At 59.7% G+C, this 20118-nt stretch overlaps 1 protein-coding gene and 1 long non-coding RNA gene across 2 annotated transcripts in view; one reads left to right on the top strand and one right to left on the bottom strand.

Annotated features, from left to right (window-relative positions):
• The window catches only part of NFAM1 (NFAT activating protein with ITAM motif 1), a 33847-nt gene that overhangs the window by 11825 nt on the left and 1904 nt on the right, over window positions 1–20118 (bottom strand). Inside the window, exons 2-3 of the mRNA XM_032346067.1 lie at window positions 8390–8719; window positions 6578–6690 (exon numbers count right to left, since the gene is read on the bottom strand). Of these exons, the coding sequence (XP_032201958.1) occupies window positions 6578–6690; window positions 8390–8719 (443 nt within the window). The remainder of the gene's footprint in view (window positions 1–6577; window positions 6691–8389; window positions 8720–20118) is intronic.
• On the top strand, window positions 15018–17247 carry LOC116592684. The gene is made up of 3 exons (XR_004286583.1): window positions 15018–15090; window positions 16719–16847; window positions 16968–17247. It is a non-coding gene; the product is annotated as an uncharacterized LOC116592684 (long non-coding RNA).

Here is a 20118-nt window from a genome sequence, read left to right as displayed (position 1 = left end):
GCAGGAGCTTGAGGGGGCAGAGGGAGAGGGAGGAACAGACTCCCAGCCGAGCAGGGAGCCTGACGCAGGACTCGATCCCAGGACCCCGGGATCATGACCTGAGCCAAAGGCAGTCGCTTAACTGACTGAGCCACCCAGGCGCCCCAGAAAGGGGTGTTTAAAACTTAAAGGCTGAGGGCGCCTGGGTGGTTCAGTGGGTTAAACCTCTGCCTTCGGCTCAGGTCATGATCTCAGGGTCTTGGGATCAAGCTCTGCATCGGGCTCTCTGCTCAGCAGGGAGCCTGCTTCCTCCTCTCTGCCTGCCTCTCTGCCTACTTGTGATCACTCTCTCTGTCAAATAAATAAATAAAATCTTAAAACAAAAACAAAAACAAAAAAAACTTAGAGGCTGGGGCGCCTGGGTGGCTCAGTGGGTTAAAGCCTCTGCCTTCGGCTCGGGTCGAGATCTTGGGGTCCTAGGATCGAGCCCCGCATCAGGCTCTCTGCTCGGCAGGGAGCCTGCTTCCTTCCCTCTCTCTCTCTCTGCCTGCCTCCCTGCCTATGTGTGATCTCTGTCTGCCAAATAAATAAATAAAATCTTAACAACAACAACAACAACTTAAAGGCTGAGAAACTCCTTGGGCAAGAGAGGGAGGGTAGGAAGAGGAAAAAGTGTGTGCCAAGACCTAAAGGAATGGGGGAACCTAAAGAGGGTCAACTGGGGGGGGACCTAAAGGTTGACCTAAAGAGGACCAACGAGGGGAGGCGGGGGGACCTCCCCGGACAGGGGGGCCCAGCTGAAGCGTGGATGGCAGAAAGCATCCGAGCTTCACGCAGGAGAGGCCAGGAGGGGCAGGTGTCAGGAAGCTCACGCTGGCCGCGGAGGCAGGGGTGCTGGGCCCGTGGCGGGGCACCGGGCTCCGGGAGACAGGCAGCTCCTTCCGAGGCAGAGGGAGGCCACCCAGACGTCCCCTCCTCACAGGCACCGCTCTGCCAACCACAGAGCCATGACAGCCTCATGGCGGGGCCGGGGCTAATTAAAACTCCTGGCCGCCTGCCCGTCCCCTGCCTGTGCATGCAGGATTCGCTCCCCCGAGCTACTTCACCGTCAGGCAGAAGCCAGAACCACCCTGGTCACAGCCTGATCTGGGTCCAGGAGAGGGGGCCTCTCCGGATGCCAGCCAGGGCTCTCTCCGAACCCTCTCATGCGCTTCTCCACAAACCTGCAAGGCAAGTCTTCACACCATCTCTGGTCCACACTTGAGGACGAGAAGGCTCAGAGAGGGCAGGAGACTTGCCTGAGGCCACAGAGCCCGTTAGATAGGTATTGGCCTCCACGTGGCACTTTACTGTGTACAAAAAAACCCACGAGACACGTCCTTAGTCTCATTTAATTCTCTTCATAGCCTGAGGAAGTAGAGTTTACAGAGGGGTAAACTGAGGCCTGGCCAGCTAGTCGGATGGCTGCCTTTGGATGGAACCCAGCTGTCTTCTTCCAAATCGAGTGTCCCTCCCCTGCACCACCTGCTTCTGGAGGCGTCTGTCACAGTCAGAGGCTGTGGCTCACCTCAAGATGGCTGGGGGGCTGGTGCTTCTCCCCCGCACTGAGCCTGGTGGCCCGGACACTGTCAAGGCTGGCGGGTGTGAGCTCATGGGCAGTGGCTCTTCTGGACCCCGTGGGGAGCAAGACCCAGGCCCGGCCTTGTGGGGCTCCTACCGACACTGGTGGGGCTGCCGGGGAGGTAAGTGTCACTGTGGGGCTGAGGGAAGGAGCCCCACGACTGCCACAGGTCTGGGGCAGTCTTCTGAGTGCTTGCCCTCTTTCCCGAAAACAGAAGAGTCTGAGAAAGTATCACAAGCCACAGGCCATGGGGACAAGGCACCAGATCATATGGGGGCAGCAATGTCACACGTCAGGGACATCCTCAAGGATGGGCCATCACATAGAAAGCCACCGATGGGAGTAAAAGGTGACAGCAGCCGAGCCGGGAGGCTGGCGAGGAAGACACTGCCACAGAGGGCGCCATCCACGGTGTCCTCCCTCGGAGGACAGGGAAGCCATGAGATTTAGCAAGACCTGCATTTGGCTGCGAGCTGGGAGGGGCGGCAAGAGGAGGAGGCAGATCTCCAGGGGTGGTGCAGGGGCAGGGAGAGGAGGCCCGGGCTGTGGCCCACAGGCGGTGACCCTCTCAAAATATCAGATGGGTGTGTTTTGTTGCAGGAGCAAGACGCTCGGCCCCTTGGAACCACCCCTGCCCTCCCCAGGTACCTTGTTCCCTGCCACTCACATTTGCCCTTCCAACTGTGATCTGCAAATGAACAAACCAATCCATGTGGCCACCAGCAGCTTCGGAAACCTGTAGAGCCTCAGTTTCCCCCTCTGTACAATGGGAGTCCACCTCACAGCCTGGCCAGCTGCCACTCATCTTCCAAGTCTCAGCGCTCTCTTAACTAAGCCATCCCTCCCATGAGCACTTGGTGTGTGTCAGGCTACCCAGCCCCCAACAAGGGAGGAGACTAAGTCCCTGTTCTCTGGGGCTTACGTTATGGTGGAGGAAACAGTGACAAAGACATAAGCACAGGTATGGAGAGCAGAGCTGGAGGGGACATGAGTGGGACAGGGAGACCTCTATTCAGTTAAGGAGTGAGGGAAGCCCTGGGCTGGGGGGCTGAGGCAGGCGAGAGGGGGCCAAGGGGCCGGATCCTAGACAGACTGTGGGCAGGGCTTGCTGCAGTGGAAGAGGGAGGAGCCACACCCAGCTCGGAGGCTCCCGGCCTGAGCATCCAGGGGCACCGTGCCATCTGCCTAGGCAGGGCAGGCTTGGGAGCTACAGAGGGGTGTCAGGACCTGTGGGTGCGGATGCCCACGGGGTTCCCACCGTGGACGGGCTCTGGGGCTCAGCGAGGGGCCCGGGCAGCATCCGTGTAGACAGAGCGGGGAGTGCTCTGAGGAAGGGTTCAGAGACTTGCCATGTGTAGAGGCCACAAAGACGAGGGTGATCCGCACAGGGCTGCCCTGGGGGTCCAGGAAGCAAGGGAAGAAGTACGCAGTGGAGGAGGGTGCCCTTAGCGGATGAGGGCAGATAGGCCATCCAAGTCAGAGGCTGCCTGCCCTGGGAAGCCAGCCTTGACCCATCCCCAGGCTGGGGACGGGGAGCCCTCTGGTTGCTCTCAGGCAGGAATCACCTGCCTTTTCTGGGCCAGAAGCTCCGGCTTCGATGGATTTATCTGCAGCCGCCTGGGCTCCTAGGGTCCTCCGTGCCTCCCCACCTGCCTGGCCTTCTCCTCTTGGCCCCCATGGCTGACTGCCTGGCCTGGCCACTGGCTGGGGTCCCCCGCCTCCCCGTCCCCCACCCCATGCTCTGTTTTTTCACTCAGTTCAAATGTGAGGGGCAGGGCTACGGGCACTGGCCACGCTGGAACAGACCCCGCACCCCAAATTTGGATCCAGTTCCAGGGAGCTCTGGGGACATCTCTGGCCTCTGGCCTTCTAATTTCTCTCTCCTTCAAGGCCAGGCTCCTGCACCCACCCTTCCTCCCCCGCGTGCAGGGAGGGAGGCCAGGAAGCTCTACACACCGCCCTCCCACTGTGGGTCAGGCGCCCCGGCTGGTGTCTCCAAAATGCTCGCCCCCACCCTTCCCAGGTGAGGCGGGATCCTTCCTCAACCCCGCTCCTGGAGGAGGACAGCCAGGCTCGGAGAGGGCCGTAGCTTGGTGAGAGGGCAGGGGCTGCCTCTGTCTTGCTTTCCACTGTGTCTGGCACTTAGCCCGGTGCCTGGCACGTTCTAGATACTCGGGAGCTATTCCTGGAAGGAGAGAGAGGCTAGGAGTGGTTGAAGCCGCGCAGGAGGGGGCGGGGCTGGGCTCCGAAGTGGGGCCGGGCTGAGTCTTACCCCCAACTCCCCTCCTCCCGGACTTTACTGACCACCTGCTCTGCTCCGGGTGCCTCCCTGACCTGGCAGGACCCCGAGCTCCACACATGACAAGCCAGTTTTTGCAGAGCAGCGGCTGCAGTGGAAGCTCAGGGTCAAGGTCTCTCCCTGACTCGGTTCTGCCCCTCACCTGCAGAAGGCACCTATGCAGTCTCTCATATAAGCTGGCGTGGGGGTCCACAGCCCGAGTGGGGGTCCTTCATCGCCCCTGCCCGACACACAGCCTCTGTGTCCACACCCACGTCCCACTAGGCGCTCAGCTGATGTTTGCTGAGTGACAAGTCCAGAGCCGTCCTACCTGCCACCGTCATGGGAAGAGCAGCGGGGGTAGGGGAAGGAATATACTGGGGTAAGAGCCGAGCTGGGCGCACAGTAGGGGCTCAGCACATGTTGGTTGAAGGAGGGAAAGACCCCGGGGGGGGGGGCTCTCTCCTAAATGCAGGATTCATGGGAGGCCCCGGGAAGCATTTCCCATCGTTTTCTGTCTTCTCTGCTCAGTTGTCCCTGCGGCCAGGCCAGAGGCAGGGGGCCAAGGGTCCTCGCCTCCCCGGGGACCTCATAGCAGAGCCTGCTCCTGGGTGGACCGGAGTGGACTCCTTCTGTGGCTTGTCGGCCGGATGAGCCCGATTAGGACCTGGCCACGCCAGGGTCATGCCCCACACCCGCGGATCACAGGACAGCAGAGGAACTAGAACGGTGGCTGAAGCTGTCACCAGGCTGCGGCTCCCAGATGGCAGGAAAGACCGCCTCCAGAGTTTTAGGGCCGGCCCAATGGCCATGTTCACCTTCTTTTATCACCCTGGAGCCTTTTCTGGAGAGTGACCATGTCTCCAGCCCGAGGCAAAGTGGGAAACTGGGGCCGGGGTCCGAGACTCCAACCTGCCTCGCTCGCCACTTCCCCAGAAGCCACCCTCGTCCCACCTCGGTCGCCCCTGCCTGGACTGCTGCAGTAGCTCCTCACCGAGTCTCCCTTCCCCCGCTTCTCACAGCCGCCGGAGGGTCCATCGGGGTCAGTCTGATCCTGCCCCACATCTCCCGACGCCCTGTGGGGCCGTCCAGTTCACTTAGAGTAAACCCAGTCAATGTGCCTCGCTTGACCTGCAGGGCCTCCATCCTCACACACACACACACACACACACACACACACACACACACACACACACACACACACACCCGCCCATGAACTCAGGCAGCTCCTGCCTCAGAGCACTCACCCCTGCGGTTCCCCTGTTGCACACACTCTTCCTGACGTCTGCCTGCCCCTCTTCCTTCCGGGTGCGGTGTGCGGAGGCCCTTCCAGCTCCTCACTGAAAACCACAATCTCCCTCCTTCCCGCACTCACCACTCTCTCCCCCAACACTCATTGCATCCGTTAGGCTATTTATTTCTCTGTTTGTTTAGGGTCTGCCTCCCCTCAGCTGGAATGCAGATCTGATGCAGGCAGGGATTTCTTGGGGACCATTTTAGTCATTGCTATGGCCCTGGGGCCTCCACGGGGCCTGGAATCGAGTACGTCCTCATGTGGGTTGAATGAGCAAATGCATGAAATCCTGTCTCAGGGGGCCCTTCCCTGGCTGTGGATGGGGACGGGCAGGTGCAGGGGCTGAGCCTCTCTTGACCCGAGGAACCCTCTTCCCACACTCAGGGCCTTCGCTGATGGAGCTGCTCCCCAGACTTGCCCCCGAAGGCAAGCAAGGAGTCGGGGAGCTCCTGGTCCGGAGAGGGCAGAGCACAGGCCCGAGCTGTTCTGATGGAGGCCTTCAAGGAGCCAGGGCAGAGGGTCCAAATTGCAGGCTGGGGCCCTGACCATCATCTTTGCCCCCCCCTCACCCCGCCCTGAGCCGGACAGAACCTGGCACCCACTGGGAAGGCATTCTACCACCCAAGAAACATCTACTGAGCACGTGAGGACCTGCACAGAGCCACGCAGACAAGCTCACTGCGGACTCTGTCCTCAGGGTACTTACGGAATCAGCCCCCCAGGACTGGGTGACAAGAAGAGTGACAAGAGCCCACGGGGGAGACAACCCTCCCTGCGTTGGTGCCACCACAGTCCGAACAGGAGTCAGCCGGGCGCAGACCTGGACCAAACACCCCATCCACCTGCCACTCCAGCCCCCGCCCCTGCCACAGGCTTGTCCGGAGACCTCGGGCGAGCCACCACCTCTCTGAGCCTCACTTTCCAGAGTTGTAAAATGGGAAGAAATGTCCCTCACAGAGCTGTGGTGGGACGCCGAGGGGAGGGCAGGGGTGCCTGGTAGACAGCGGCTGTGAGGAAACGCTTCCTCCTCCCTTCTGGGGTGCTGGGGATCCGGAAAAACCAGGACAGTGTGGCTCAAAAGAGCCAGAAGTGGGGCCTGAGCCTTGCACCGAAACACCGGGGACGACCTGTGACCTAGAAAAGGTGGGTGGACCCTGGTTTTGTGCGAGACCCAAGGGGACCTGGCGTTGGCAAGAGGGTACCCCGGGCCCAGCTGTGGAGGTGAGCGAGGAGGGGTCCGTGTGCAGGGAGGCCACGAGGAAGGCTACGGCCGCAGCCCTCCCCAGGGCCCCGGGGACGCCGTGCGGGGCGGGTGGGCGGGCAGCCCCTCCGCTCCTCGGGAAGCTCCCGGAGCCACAGCGAAGGGCCCGGACAGGCAGTGCTGCCGTGTGTGCGGATCCCCTACCTTCTTCCAGAGCAGCAGGGCTGTGACCAAGACGCTCAGCGCGGTCAGGAGGCCCGTGAAGCCGGAGAGCAGGAGCAGCTGGGAGTCCTGCGCGGGGGCTCGGTACCCTGCGTCTGGGAGGAGGCCAGGGAAGCAGAGGGTTAGTCCCCCGAGAAAGGCAGGGGTGCACCCCACCCCGCCAACCCCCAGGCCCCCCACTCCTCTGTTCTCCTTTACCCAGCACGCCACTGTCAGCACTCCCCCACCGCGAGCCCCCCAGACCCCGCGAGGCCAGCAAGGTGCTCCTGCCCACGCTGGCTTTGGCCACACCCCTTCTAGGTTGGCAGCCTTGATTCTTGTCAAGCCATCTTTTGCTTCTTGAGTCACCTGCCTTGGGGTGAATCGGCTCCCCCGAGAGCTGCCTGTGGGACCCTGGGCGAGTCGCGCCATCTCTCGGGGCCTTCTATGCTCCGCGTGAGGAACGGCGGACATGGGGACAGGTGTGATGGGGCGGTGCGGGGGGGGGGGGGTGGCCTGGGCCTAGCAGGGGACTGGCCTTCACCGGGGCAGGTGAAGGGCCCCGCCTGGCCCCTTCCCTTGGGCCATCCCTCCTTTTATGCCTCCCTCGCTCCCTCCATCTGCCGGCAGAAAGGGCCGGTGCCAACCACGCGCCAGGTGCGCCCGTGTCTGTTATTAATCAAACATTTCCTAGTAGCAGACACCAGCCCTTGCACACAGGATCCCGTTCATCCTCATAAAAGCCCTCGATGGGCAGGGTGTTGCCACAAAGCCCGGGCCCAGAGCCACAGCCCGGCCGGCTCCCCGAACCCCCGCCACTCCTGGTGGGAAGCACGGACACAGGTCAGAGCCTCACGGCTTTGCCGATGATAACTTTTCAGTCATCACTCCTTCGGGGATGTGATGAAACTAGGAACCTTTCCCAGAAATACCTACATGAGCCAAGTGCTGCCACAGACACACACATTCATGAGCCCAATGGTGTACTCAGCCCCCGACACTCCCCCCTACACACACACACACACACACACACACACACACACACACGGTGCCACAGCGATGCTGAGACCAGTGCGCCAGGGATTTCTCTGGGGCACCTGCCAGAGGCGGCCGGAGGCACAGCCACGACCCAGACTTCCGTCCTTCCCAAATCAAGGTAGGCGTCGGCACACCTGCGTGGTCAGGGGCTCCCTGAGGACACGGTTGCCTTTTACCCAAGCTGATCAATGAGACAGGTATTCCCCTTGATCAATGAGACAGCTTTATTTATTTATTTGTTGGTTTATTTCTTGTTGATTTTTTTTTGTAGCGATCTCCATGTTTCTTTCTCTTCTTTAAATTTTTTTTCAGTGTTCCAAAATTCATTGTTTGTGCACCACACCCAGTGCCCCATGCAATACGTGCCCTCCTGAATACCCACCACCAGGCTCACCCCAGCCCCCATACCCCCAAAACCCTCAGTTTGTTTCTCAGAGTCCACAGTCTCTCATGGTTTGTCTCCCCCTCTGATTTCCCCCAACTCCCTTCTCTTCATCTCCCAGTGTCTTCCGTGTAAGATTTTATTTATTTATTTGACAGAGAGAGACACAGCGAGAGAAGGACCACAAGCAGCGGGAGTGGCAGGGAGAGGGAGAAGCAGGTTTCTGGCTGAGCAGGGAGCCTGAGGCGGGGCTCGATCCCAGGACCCTGGGATCATGACCTGAGCAGAAGGCAGGTGCTTAAAGACGGAGCCTCCCAGGCGCCCTGTTGCCTGCTTTAGATCCTGTGGCCCCAGACTTGCTGTGTGAACCCTCTGGACCCTGCAGGAAGCCTCACCTCTGACCAGGATGAAGACGCCTTCGCTGATCATTTTCAAGTCCTGCCAGTCCACGGAGCAGTAGTAGGTACCAGTGGCGGACGCGCTGGGCAGCGTGGGGGTGACCCGGCATTGCAGGGTGTGCGTCTGGTTCTCTTTGGCCAGGTCGGGTGAGCATTTCATCTGCTCCTTGGGGCTCTCCCGTTTCTGGAGGTCCACGTGAAAGTACCAGGTTGTGAAGTCCCTGAATTTGGGGCTGTCCGGGTACGTGATTCTGCAGTCGAAGGAAATGGCCTTGTTGGCCAGAGAGACCAAAATGGGGGCACCAATTTGGGTCACAGACTGCCCTCCTGCAGGGGAAGAGAAAGGAAAGAGTGGGAGCTTACCCTCCGGGTCGCTTCAGTCCTTTCTACCTCCTCGCGAGGACCTCGGCTCACGCTCACGCTCACACTCACAGCGCCGTTCACGCAGGCGCTGTGTGCGGGCGTTGTGCCAAGTGCCTCACACATAGAGCTCTCCGTCTCCCGACACACCCAAGGCGAAGTGTGTAAGAGCTCCACTTCACAGAGAGGAAGAGTCCGAGGGTCAGGCAGGTCAAGCTGCTAGCTTTCACTCTCTCAGCAGGGATGGCGTGGAGCTACAACCCTGCCCAAGGCGGGCAGACTCCAGACCCCACAGCCCTAACCGCTTTCCTGATCAAAGGCCAAGAAGCCACATTGGATAAAAGCACCAGCCTGAGAAGACCCAGAGCTGCTGGAGAATGAGAAGTAAAGAGGAGGGAGACAGGAGACAAGACAAAGAAATGCTCCCTGGCAGGAAGAAGAGCTTCCCGGCAGTGGCCCCCCCGGAGGGTTCAGGGTTCAGGGTTCTCCCCAGCCCGTAGGAGGAGCCAAGCCAGCCATCAAGAGAGAAGAGCCTTGCCCTGAATCAGAGCTCGGAGAAACATTTGTCAAGTTCCTATGGATGGTAACAAAAAATGCCCCAAGAGCAGCTTTCCAGCAGCACAGAGGGAGCCGTTCAGGCCACAACCAGGATGTCTGATGACCGTTACAAAGGCAGGTGTCTATGCGGGCCTCCTTCCTGGATACCTGGACACCCCTCCTCATCACAGGCTCCTAGGAAAACACTGGCACCTGCCGGGCTGGGCCTCCCACCCTCCCGCAGGCTCCGGGCCCGAGCAGCAGGGGTCCCCTCACACCCCCAGATGTCAGCACACAAGCCCCCACAGCTTCAGCATGCCTCGTCCCCTAGCCCCTTCCTTCTCCAGCAGCCGAACGGAGAGTTCTAAACGGAGGTCGGCAGGAAGCAGCCAAGAACACGCCGGCCGGGTTGTTCGTCGGGAGAAGATCGCACATTGGAGTGACTCAGAGGAACCGGCCAGGTGTATTTTGTTGGGGGAGGGCAAGGCATGGGCCCCCAGGGGACCGGGGTGTGGGGCTGGCATGAGGCCAGACTGGACTGGTCTCTGGGCTCTTCCACTGAGCCCCGCGCTGGGTCCCCAGGGGAGGTGAGGCCAGGGCCTCTGGACGACTTGGGGACAGGACAGAAGGGGTCCTCTCAACCAGCCAGTCCCTCAGAGCTCCCACTGCGTGCTTATTTTGTGCTTCGTGCTGAGTCACAGAAGAGTTCGCCCCTCCACCAAAGAGCGAAAGGCAGTTCCAGTCCCAGGGACCGGGCTGGATGTCCAGGGGACTAGGGGGACCGGCTTCGCTGTCCTGCAGGACTATGACGGTGTTCGCACCTGGAGAAGCCCCTGGGCTGGGACCCAGGGTTCTCCTCCACTGAGCGGGGCGGGAAAGATTTCACGGGTCCTTGGTGTCACTGGGCACGCCAGTGGGGTGGCCGTTGTGGTTTAATGACACCGCTCTGTGCTGTCATAAGAAAGAGGAGCTCTGATTCAGGCCCGAAGTTCCCCTGACACATGGCAGCCAGGGCAGAGGCACGGCGGGCAGAGGAAGGGGTCATGGCATCATCCCAGGTAAGGACAAACAGCCAGAGGGTTGAGACAGACCTGGTTTGCCCTGCCCATCAAGGCCATGCTGCATGCAGGCCGTGGCCATGCTCCTCACCCCCTCAAAGGGCCACTTCCCATGCTGCAGCTACCCCTGCACGCCCCTCCGGCTAGGACTCCTGCCCAGACCTCCAGACTCAGCTCAGGACCCACTCTGACTTCTAGCTGCATTCTCCCGTTTGGCTCTGCAGGCGGCCAGTCTTCCCTGCTAGGGGTCGGGAGGTGGGAACCTGGCCAAAACCACCAGGAAAGTGGCCACACCAGGGCTGGCACGGAGGGCTCGCCCCTCCCCCCACTTCAGACACCTGCTTCCCACCGCAGACCCAGAGGGGCTCTGGTGGGACCCTCGCAAACCTTGCAGGTTGACCCCCGCGTGCACAGGGCTGGCGCAGTGGCTGGTGTCCATCTTGCACCTGGTGGCGGCTGTATGATTTGTCCCTTGTTCAGGTCAAGGGCGCCTGTCCCCTGTGGAACAAGGTGGGCCGGAGCAGAGTGGGCTGGTCTGGGGATCTTCTTAGATTCTGCCCATGGGCCGCGCGAAGATGGGCACAGGGTTCAGAGCGGAGGACTGGGGAGGAGGCGTGGGTGGCAACTCGGGTTCCTGGGACTGAGGCGGGGTGGGGTGGGGGGGAGCCAGGGGAGGCCGGCTGGCAGACCCCAGTGACCCACGAGCGTGTCCGAGGGGGTCCACTGCAACCACCCCGAAGGGGTCTAGGGGGAGAGGGGAAGAGGGCCCTGACCCTTTACTCTAACACGGGTCCCAGACCCCGCCTCCGGCCTGCACCACATCCAGCCTCCCACTCTGGCAGGCGCTTCGAAGAACCAGGAGTTGGTTCTGACTGTGAGTGACCGTCGGGCACAGGGGCTGGGAGAGCCCAGCCCGGCTTGGCTTTCTCTCCAGGTGCCTGCGGACAAGTCCCCAAGACAAAAGGCTCCAAAGGGCTACAGAAGCAACAGGAACTTGCTCTTTGGATAATTCTCCAGGAAGGGGGCGGGTGAGTCCTCGGCACAGCCTAGGCCAGGCCAGGCACAGGGAGGAAAGCGTTGCCAGGAGCCTGGCTGGTTTTCTGCGGGGAGATGAATTCGTTCAACTCGCAGATCCCCCCGCCCAAGAGGGCGAAGGGCCTGGAGGTGGCCAGTGCGGAGGGCGGGCAGAGATGGGGCAGCCCCGAGGAGGGGAGGGGAGGGGAGTGGAGAGGCGGGATCTCCCACCTGCCCCAGCACCTGCTCTTTCCAGCGTGGGGAGGAGCGGGAGAGAGGGGAACAGAAGGGCGTTTCCAGGGGGAGGCCAGGCTGCGTGTCCCCAGTGACAAAAAAGAGGCAAGGAAGTGAGCGGAGTCCCGAGTCCTCGCTGAGTCCAGAAAAGCGAACGCCAGACTGGCCCTTCCGCCTAGAAAGTACCAGGCCCACAGGGCAGGGCACACGCGGCCTGGAGTGGCCTCCACAGGACAGCCTGTCTACTGCCTCAGGCCTTGGGCCTGGGCCGGGCACGGGGGAGGGGGGAATGGGGGCTCCCTGGGGTGCAGACCCAAGCCTGGGGCGCCAGGCTCCCCTGCGGGGTGGGTGGCGAGCATAGCAAGCAGAGAGAACCCTCCCCCCAGCAGCGGCCTCCTCCGGCTCTCCCCACTTACTCCTTATCTGTTACCCTTGTTGGGAAAGATTTTGTCTACTGTCCACTTTTTGAATCTGTGGCCACTTGCACTGCGGTCTTGAGAGCGGTAGGGAGGGGCCCCAGTCCTACCCTGACCCAGGCACCCCATGCCGAGTCCCTGGGGGGAGGGATTCACAATCAAAGAACTTGGCTGGGTGTAGAAAGGATGCCCCCCCATCTGCCCTCCCCACCCCCTATACAGGACACCCCGCACGCAGTCCTGCTCTGGAATCTGGACTCCCCGCCCAGCATCCCACCCCGCACCCCCACCCCAGGCAGAGAGCTGCCTGGAGCTGCTCCCCAGAGAAACACAGACCACCTTGCCGACTGACCCTGCTGCAGCGCCCCCCACCCCAGAGGAGACCCAAGAAGGAGTCTGAAATCAATTTACATGGTGAGGACAAGCAATTTTTAAAAATAGAACCTTGCAGCATTTTGTGCATAACGACGACGCTTTTTGTGAACTTTTGGTTTCAGTTACAGTCGCACAAGTGGGTTCAGACAGGATCATGCTCTAACATGCATCCCTTTGCTTTGGGTCACCTTTAAAAAAAAAATTGCACGTTCTTGGGTTGGAGGATCCAGTCCACGATTCCGGGCCCTACGCAGCCCAGCTGAGCGGTCCTCCATTCACACCCCCGCAGACGCCAGGCCTGCTGGGCCGTTCCCCTTGCTCAGAATGCCGTCCTGTTCCCTTCCTCTCCCAGAATTGGGGGTCACCCTCTCGGTCTGCAGGACTCCCTCTGCCCCACACAGACTCTCGGGTGGTGTCGCTGTGAAGCTGTGTGATGACAACGCGTTACTGTTACTGCGGGGCGGGGGCCAGGGGGCACACTCCCCTTTTGCAGAGGATAAACCCGAAGCTCTGAGAGAGGAATAGGTTTGCCGAGAAGCACAGCTAGTCAGGGGCGGGCATGGGATTGTAAGCGGGGTCTCTTTGGGTCCTTAACTCCAAACTCTTCATCACTGCCCTATGCCACAATTTTAAAATCTGGGAGCAAGACAAAACATCTCTCAAATGAAAGGATTGCACCCCTTTATTTTTTTAAGATTTCATTTATTTATTAGACCGAGAGAGACAGCACAAGCAGGGGAGCCACAGGGAGAGGGAGAGGGAGAAGCAGGCAAGGGGCTGAGCAGAGAGCCCGATGCAGGGCTGGATCCCAGGATCCTGGGATCATGACCTGAGCTGAAGGCAGACGCTTAACCACGGAGCCCCCCAGGTACCCCGAGCTGCACCCCTTTAAAGGGAGCTACAAATTCAGAGGCCATTTTTCTAGATTTGGGTCATCTAATAGACATGTCGTCTGGCAAGATACGAGGACAAAGCTCCTCACCAGAACAGACCCTGCCGCTTTATAGGGACAGCTACTGTTATCCAGCTCAAGATCTGCGGCTCCCAGAGCAGAAGCATGTGGTCCCACAAACCGTGTACAGACGGTCCCGTGTCAGCAGCAACCGAGTGCCCAAAGGGCCAGCCAGCGCCCCTCCTTCACTGCGGCGATGACACGCCCCCAGCCCTGGCATCGGGCACTGCCTGCCCGCTCTCCCCAGCTGCCCCGGCCCCCTCGCAGCCCCTCTGGCCCACCTGACCCACACCTTGCCCCAGCTGTCCACTCTGCCTGGAACTCGATCCCTTCCGTGGCCCCCAGCCTCGGCAGCCAAGGGGGTGAGGATCCAGACGTGCTGATCAAAGGTATCCATCCCCACTTCGGTCGATTTTAAAGGAAAGTACTTTGATTCTCCAGCTACAGAAGAAAGCAGTTCCCACGGTCTTTATTTTAGGCATGGAGTTTCACCCTCTAATTTAATTCTGGCGTCTCTCAGAGCCATGCCATTTTTTTTTTTTATTATTATTCCTTTAAGGCCCATGTGAAGGGCTGCTGGGAAGCCACAGACATGGGACTGCTGGCTTTATCACAGGGCTCCAGCCATTTGCCTGAGCACGAATCCCAGGACACCACCGAAAAACGGGGGAGTCCATCAGGACCTGCGCATCAAACAACGGCGCGCGGCCAAGTGGCTGATTAGGGAGAGGCGTGTAGCAGGCCTTGGAAGGCAACCTTTGAACAGAGAGTGTGTACTCTGAAGCTTTTAGCGCTGGTGCCCTCGGAACACTGCCATCAGACCGGCTGTCACATCTTTCAACACCTCTGAATTACAGAGATACAGACGGATGTGGCTGGCCTCGGGGGCCATTTCCACCGCCCTGCCTGCGTTCTGTTCTAAAGCCTCCAGACTCTAGACCCCGGGAGCACCGTGACCACACGGGGACACAAACCGAGTGCAGAAGGTCGACTGTCTGGTCCCAGAAACGCAGAGGCTTTGTGGGTATTCACAAGCATTTGTATAACAATCACCTCTCCTTCAGGTTGAAAAAGGCAAGTTTCTCCAACTTTGAGGGTGCCGCCTAGGACAGCTGGAGACTCAGTTTCTCCCTGCATACCGTCCTCTGCCCTCAGAGAAGGACGTCGGGTTGGGGTGGAGATGGCGATAGGACCAAAGAGGGAGAATGGGGGTTCCGGTTCTTGTCCCTGGATGGGTGTAGGACAACATGGAGCGAGGGGGGAGACCCCACCAGGGCACCCCCCTTGCAGGGGGCACCCTCCCGAAGTCCTGCCAGGGCGGGCTGGGCCCTGCCACTGGGCAGAGCTCGCTGATGAAGCGGGAACGTGGGAAGATAAAGGGAAGTCCCAGAGCCTGCTGAAACCCAGAGCAGGGGACCCAGCCCTGCGGGGAGGAGAGGAGGAATCCAGGAAGGGCAACTCTGGGACTGGGTCTTTGTTTTTTTTAATTATAATTCTTCAGCCCCTCCCCCCCCCTTACAAAAAAGGAAACATGAATGCTGTAGGAGTTCTAAACACCACAGCGAAGGATCAAGAACGCTGAACTTGCCCACAGTTCTGCCACCCTGACATCACGGCTGTGGACATCCAATCCCGTTGCCAGGCTGGACTTTGAAGGAAGAGTGGGAGGCAGCCAGGTGGGGGAGGGGAGCAGAGACGGGGGCGGGTGACGTACAAAAAGCTCTTGGATGAAGCTTCTAGAAGTCATCATTGGTAGCTGCGGGACTCAAAAGGAGCTGTGGAGGCATAAGGGTGGGGGGGGGGCGCGGTTCAGGGTGGTGGGAGGGAGACGGTGCAGGGCAAGTGTTGTCCTGGAAACCCAGGGGGAGCTTCTGAGGGCTTCTAGATCTGGGATGGACAGGATCACATTCTGTGCTAGAAAGACAACAAGAGAGGGGCATCTGGGTGGCTCAGCTGGTTAAGGGTCCAACTCTTGATTTCGGCTCAGGTCATGATCTCAGGGCTCTGAGATTAAGCTCGGTGTCGGGCTCCTTGCCGGGCATGGAGCCTGCTTAAGATTCTCTCCCTCTCCCGCTGCCCCTCCCCGATCTAAAAAAAGAAGGAAAGAAAGATAACAAGAGAAACACTACAGAGTTCCCATCTTCTCCAGCTGCCTAAAACCCTCACATTAGTGATTCATTCTGATGGCTTGGGACCCCTCCCCCTCCAGCTTCCTTCTAAAATATAAATGCTTCTGGCTGTCAACACGCAAACTCCTTCCTATAGACGCCTTCGCCAGATCACTTTTATCCTGACTTCTCTTAAATCTCTATCTCCCCAAAGATCCGGTGCCCTCCGGGCGCGAAATCACTCACCGTCCTCCACGCTGCCCAGCCTCTCCTTCCCCAGCCTCTGCCCTGCCAGCCCTGTCCCTGCCTCCTGTCAGCCTCCTCCCCTGCCATGGCAAGCGGAGGTCAGCCAAGGTCTTAGAGCCAAGGCTGTGGCTCCCACTGCTTCTGGCCTTGACCCTCACTTGCAAATGTCTTCCTCTCTGACCTTTCCTCCTCCCCAGAGAGCTCCCCAGCCAGCACCCTCTCTCCTGGCCCTTTCTCTGGCTTTTCGCACAGAGCCCACCTCTGAAGGTTGGGCACCTGTTCCCTGGTGCTGTTGGGACCCCCGGCTGCCCAGAGGAGCTCTGTCGTGTCCTTCATGCCTCTGAGTTCCTGAGCAGAACCACAGGGGAACACCTTGGTGGGGCAGGGCTGGCCGTTGGGTTTGTGGGGGGCAGGGGAGAGTGGACCAGAGTGGGCACCACAGAGAAGGTCGCCAAGTTTGACCTTGAGCAACAGGTTGGAGTCACCAGGTGGGCAAGTGCAAGGACCCCTTCCAGGAAAAGGGGGCATCGGGAGCAAAGGCTTCAGGCAGGCCGTCATCCAGCAGGGCTGGAAAGTGGGTTTGGGGGCAGGAGCCGAGAGCCAAGGGTAGCTCAGGGCCAGGGGGTGGGAGAGGGTCTTGTCTAAACCCACTGTGGTGAGGGGCCAGCTGGTGGCCCTGGGGGTCTGCGGCTGTGCTCCACGGACCCTTGAGGGATCGGTCTTGTATATAAAGGTTGTCTGGTCCCGAAAAGGGGAGTTAGTGGTTCAAAGGGGATGTACCCAGAGGGCACCGGGTGGCTCAGGTGGGTCAGCATCCGACTCTTGATTTTGGCTCAGGTCATGATCTCAGGGTGGTGACAGTGAGCCCCCAGGTCAGGGGTCTGCTTGAGATTCTCTCTCTCCCTCTCTCTCTCTGCCTCTTCCCCTGCTGGAGGGTGCGCTCGCTCGCGCTCTCTCTCTCTCTCTCAGAAATACATAAATCTTCAAAGGGTGGGGATCCTTTTAAATTTTTAATTTTTGCTATAGGTTGTCAAGTGGCCTTCAGAAATACGGCCACAGAGCCTGCGCTGCCGGGAGGGCCTCTGCTGACTGAGAAGCTGGCTTGCCTTGCCTGGGGTTGTGCCCGCGCGGCCCCCCTCCCCCAGCCCACCGCGGGTGAGCACGGATCTGGCTTCTGACATCACCTTCTTCCCCCACAGTCCATGCAGTCCTGGTGGGGGCGGGGGGCGCGGGGGGAGCGGAAACAACCCGGCTTCACCACACCTTCCCTTACAGGCACCCCAACCCCATGGTTGAGGCCCTCCGGAGGGGTCCCACGGGCCAGGTCCCAGGGCCACCGGTGGTCCTGGATGTGCCTTCTTGTTCCCGTTGGCAAGGGGCCTGCATCAGAGGGCGCCCAGGACCCCGACAGGGAAGTGGGGGCGGAGTGCTGGGGTGACTCGGCTGTTTCTCCCGAAGCTCATCCCAGGCCGGCCACACTGTCCTCCCCAGGGGACAGGAGCTCCTCCCGCCAACTTCACACCCAATCCCTCCCCCTCCCCCTCTCCAGCCTCAGGTTCCCCCCTTCCCTTCCTCGGTTTCCAGACCCGACTCCAGTGCCCTAATGATGCCCTAAACACCACAGCATCCGGTCCTCGGACCACGGCCCCTAGATCCACAACAAGGGTCCGCTCTCCTATGTCAGGGCCCATGGGGACGTGGCATTCCCGTATCCATACGCTCGTCCCCAAGACACGAGGGTCTCGCTGCTCTGCCTGTGCCGAGAAGATCCAAAGGCCAGGCCCCTGCCCTGCCAGGGAGACCCACCTCGCAGGCCTGGACCCGCGTGCCTCTCCCTGCGGCGGCACATCTCCACCCGGCCCTCTTGGAACTCCTCCTGGGCTGAGGAGCTCAATCCAGGCTGCTTTCTTTGGAGTTTGCCGGGCAGCCTTTGGGTGCCAGGCTCTGTGCTAAGGTGTCGAGGATTTGAACCAAGAAAGTGCACGCGTTTCCCGCCCCCCGAAGCTCACAGTCCCCCTAAGGCAGGCAGACAGCTGGGGAAGAAGCAGCCTCCACGGAAACATGCGCTCCCAGAGGCCCGGAACACATGTGGGCCTGGAGGCCGCACCGGAGTGCTCACGGCCACAGACAGCAAGGCCTGAAATGTCCCTCATAGAGAAAGAAATTATAATATATTCCTTCAGTGGGACACTTGGCAGCGGGACTTGACCAACGTGCTCTGTGAAGGGCCGGAGGGTGAATATTTTCCGCTTTGGGGGCCATGGGGTCTCTGTCCCAATTCTCAACTCTGCCGATGGAGGGTGACAGCCTCCTAGATCGCCCACAAATGAATGAGCGTGGCTGTGTTCCAATAAAACTTTATCTGTGGGCGCTGAAATGTGAATCTTGTATCATTGTCACGTGCCGTGAAATATCCTTCTCTTGATTTTCTTCCAACCATTAAAAACATGGGAGAAAAACCACTCCTACCTCGTAGGCCTTACCGAAAGGCAGCGGGGCTGGACTGAGCCTTCCCCCCACTCCGCCACCCCTGCCCTGGGGCCGCTGTTTACGACCCCTGCTCTTTAGCGATGAAAACGCACAGACTGTAGCCACACCGGCAACTGGACAGATCTTGCAAAACACAACGGAGTGAAAGAAGCAGGTTGTGAGAGAATACACAGCCTCACTGTGATTATACGAAGTTCAAGGACAGGGAACATGAATCCGCGTCATTCAGGGACACACACTGAGCATTAAAACTATAAAGAGATGCCGGGAAGCAATTGCCCCCAGAGTCAGGATGGGCGAGAGGGGTGTCTAGGTGGTGGCCGGGGGGGACCAGGGACTGCAGAAGCTGGCCCCACGGGACTTTGTTTTATGATGTTTATTGTGCTGCTCTGCACAGGTATTAGAGCTCACAACTTAAAAAGAGAAAGCGATGATAATAGGGCCAACTAGAAGAGCATCTGAACCCCGACCTGAGAGGCGTTTACAGTCTACCTGGAACACAGCCCAGTGGGATTCCTATCCCACTGCTCCACCGAGAGACCCCCCTCTCCAGTCAGACTGAACCTCTCCCCCTCCCCGCCCCCTGGCTCTGCCTTCTGACCATCCAGTCTTTATTCCCACTGTGCGTGCCACCCACACACCTGCTCGGCCTCCTCCCCCTCTCCGCTCCCTTGCCCCCGCCAACACTCCCCCTGCCCCACCTCCAGCGGCGAGGTGCTTCTCTCCGCCTGCCTCCGGAGCTCTGTATTGGGATTAGACAAAGATGAAAAGCAGAGGCCAATCCCGACAGAGGCTCCGAGCTGCGGGAAAGAAGGCGGGAGGCTCCCGAACATCTTTTGGACAACAAAGGAGCGGTGACACCTGAGTCCAGAGCAAGGGGGGAGGGGAGAAACCTGCATTGGCAACTCTCTCCTTGGGTCATGTTCTGTCATGTTCTCTGGGCAAGCCTCAGTGTTTCCATTGGGCTGAGAGTAGGGATGGTTCACCTCTAGTCGCCCCCCAACCAGCCAGTCCCCAGAACAGGTCCTCCTCATGGGCACTGGAGAAATAAATACAGCCCAGAGTTCTGAAAAGGTCGAGAAGAGTGAGGGGACTGACATTTGTTGGGAGCACAGAGGCTCAGAAAGGTTAAGTAACGCTCCAAGGTCATGCAGCAGTCAGTGGAAGAAGGTAGGACTTGAACCTGGGCTCTGCCTGGCCCCAGAGCCCTTGCAGGTGACTGAAGGCGCTGGAAGTGGGGAGCCGACGTGCAGCTGCTCCCAGGACAGCTGAATCTCAGGTTCGCATGACTCAGCCTTGGGGGAGAGCAGCTGCCCATGAGCCCACAAGTGGCTGCCAGACCCTTCGAGAAAAGTAGAATTTGCAGAGAGCTCAAAAGACTGGAGGAGGGTAGGACTCGGGCTCGAGTCCCAGCTCAGGACAGGAGGAGAAGGGCTGGGAGCAAGGGAGGTCCTGAGACACTAACGCATAATGAGCCAGAGGCCACCGGCAAGGTCAGAGAGAGCCCAAGGAGCCCGTGGGCTCGCTAAGATACCCAACTGGCCAACTGACTCTTGGATTTCCATTGGTTCTGCTAGACTGGCAGGTGGCTGACGTTCTCTGAGCCCCAACCACTCCGTCTCCGGGCCCAACGCCAGGCAGGAACTGCTATTGTGCCCATTTAACAGATGAGACCATCGAGGCACAGAGACATTAGGAACCTGCCCAGGGACTTGGGGTGAATCACAGAGCTCAGATGGAAAGTCAGCCTGAACGCCCTGGTGTATGTCCTCAACCCTGCACCACCCCGTGGCTCAGGGATGGGGCCTGCTGTCCCTAGGCTTAGGGGACAGTTGGAGAGAGTGAGCCAGGGCGGGACAAGGAGTGACGTTGCTGTCTGCTGCTCTGAGACGTTCTAGGGGACCACAAGGCTTTGTCACCTCTTGTGAAAGAGCAG

Source organism: Mustela erminea, chromosome 6 (assembly GCF_009829155.1).
Source record: "Mustela erminea isolate mMusErm1 chromosome 6, mMusErm1.Pri, whole genome shotgun sequence".
Taxonomy (NCBI): Eukaryota; Metazoa; Chordata; class Mammalia; order Carnivora; family Mustelidae; genus Mustela; species Mustela erminea.
Note: the sequence above shows the minus strand (reverse complement) of the source record. Positions and strands in the feature narration are given on the sequence as shown.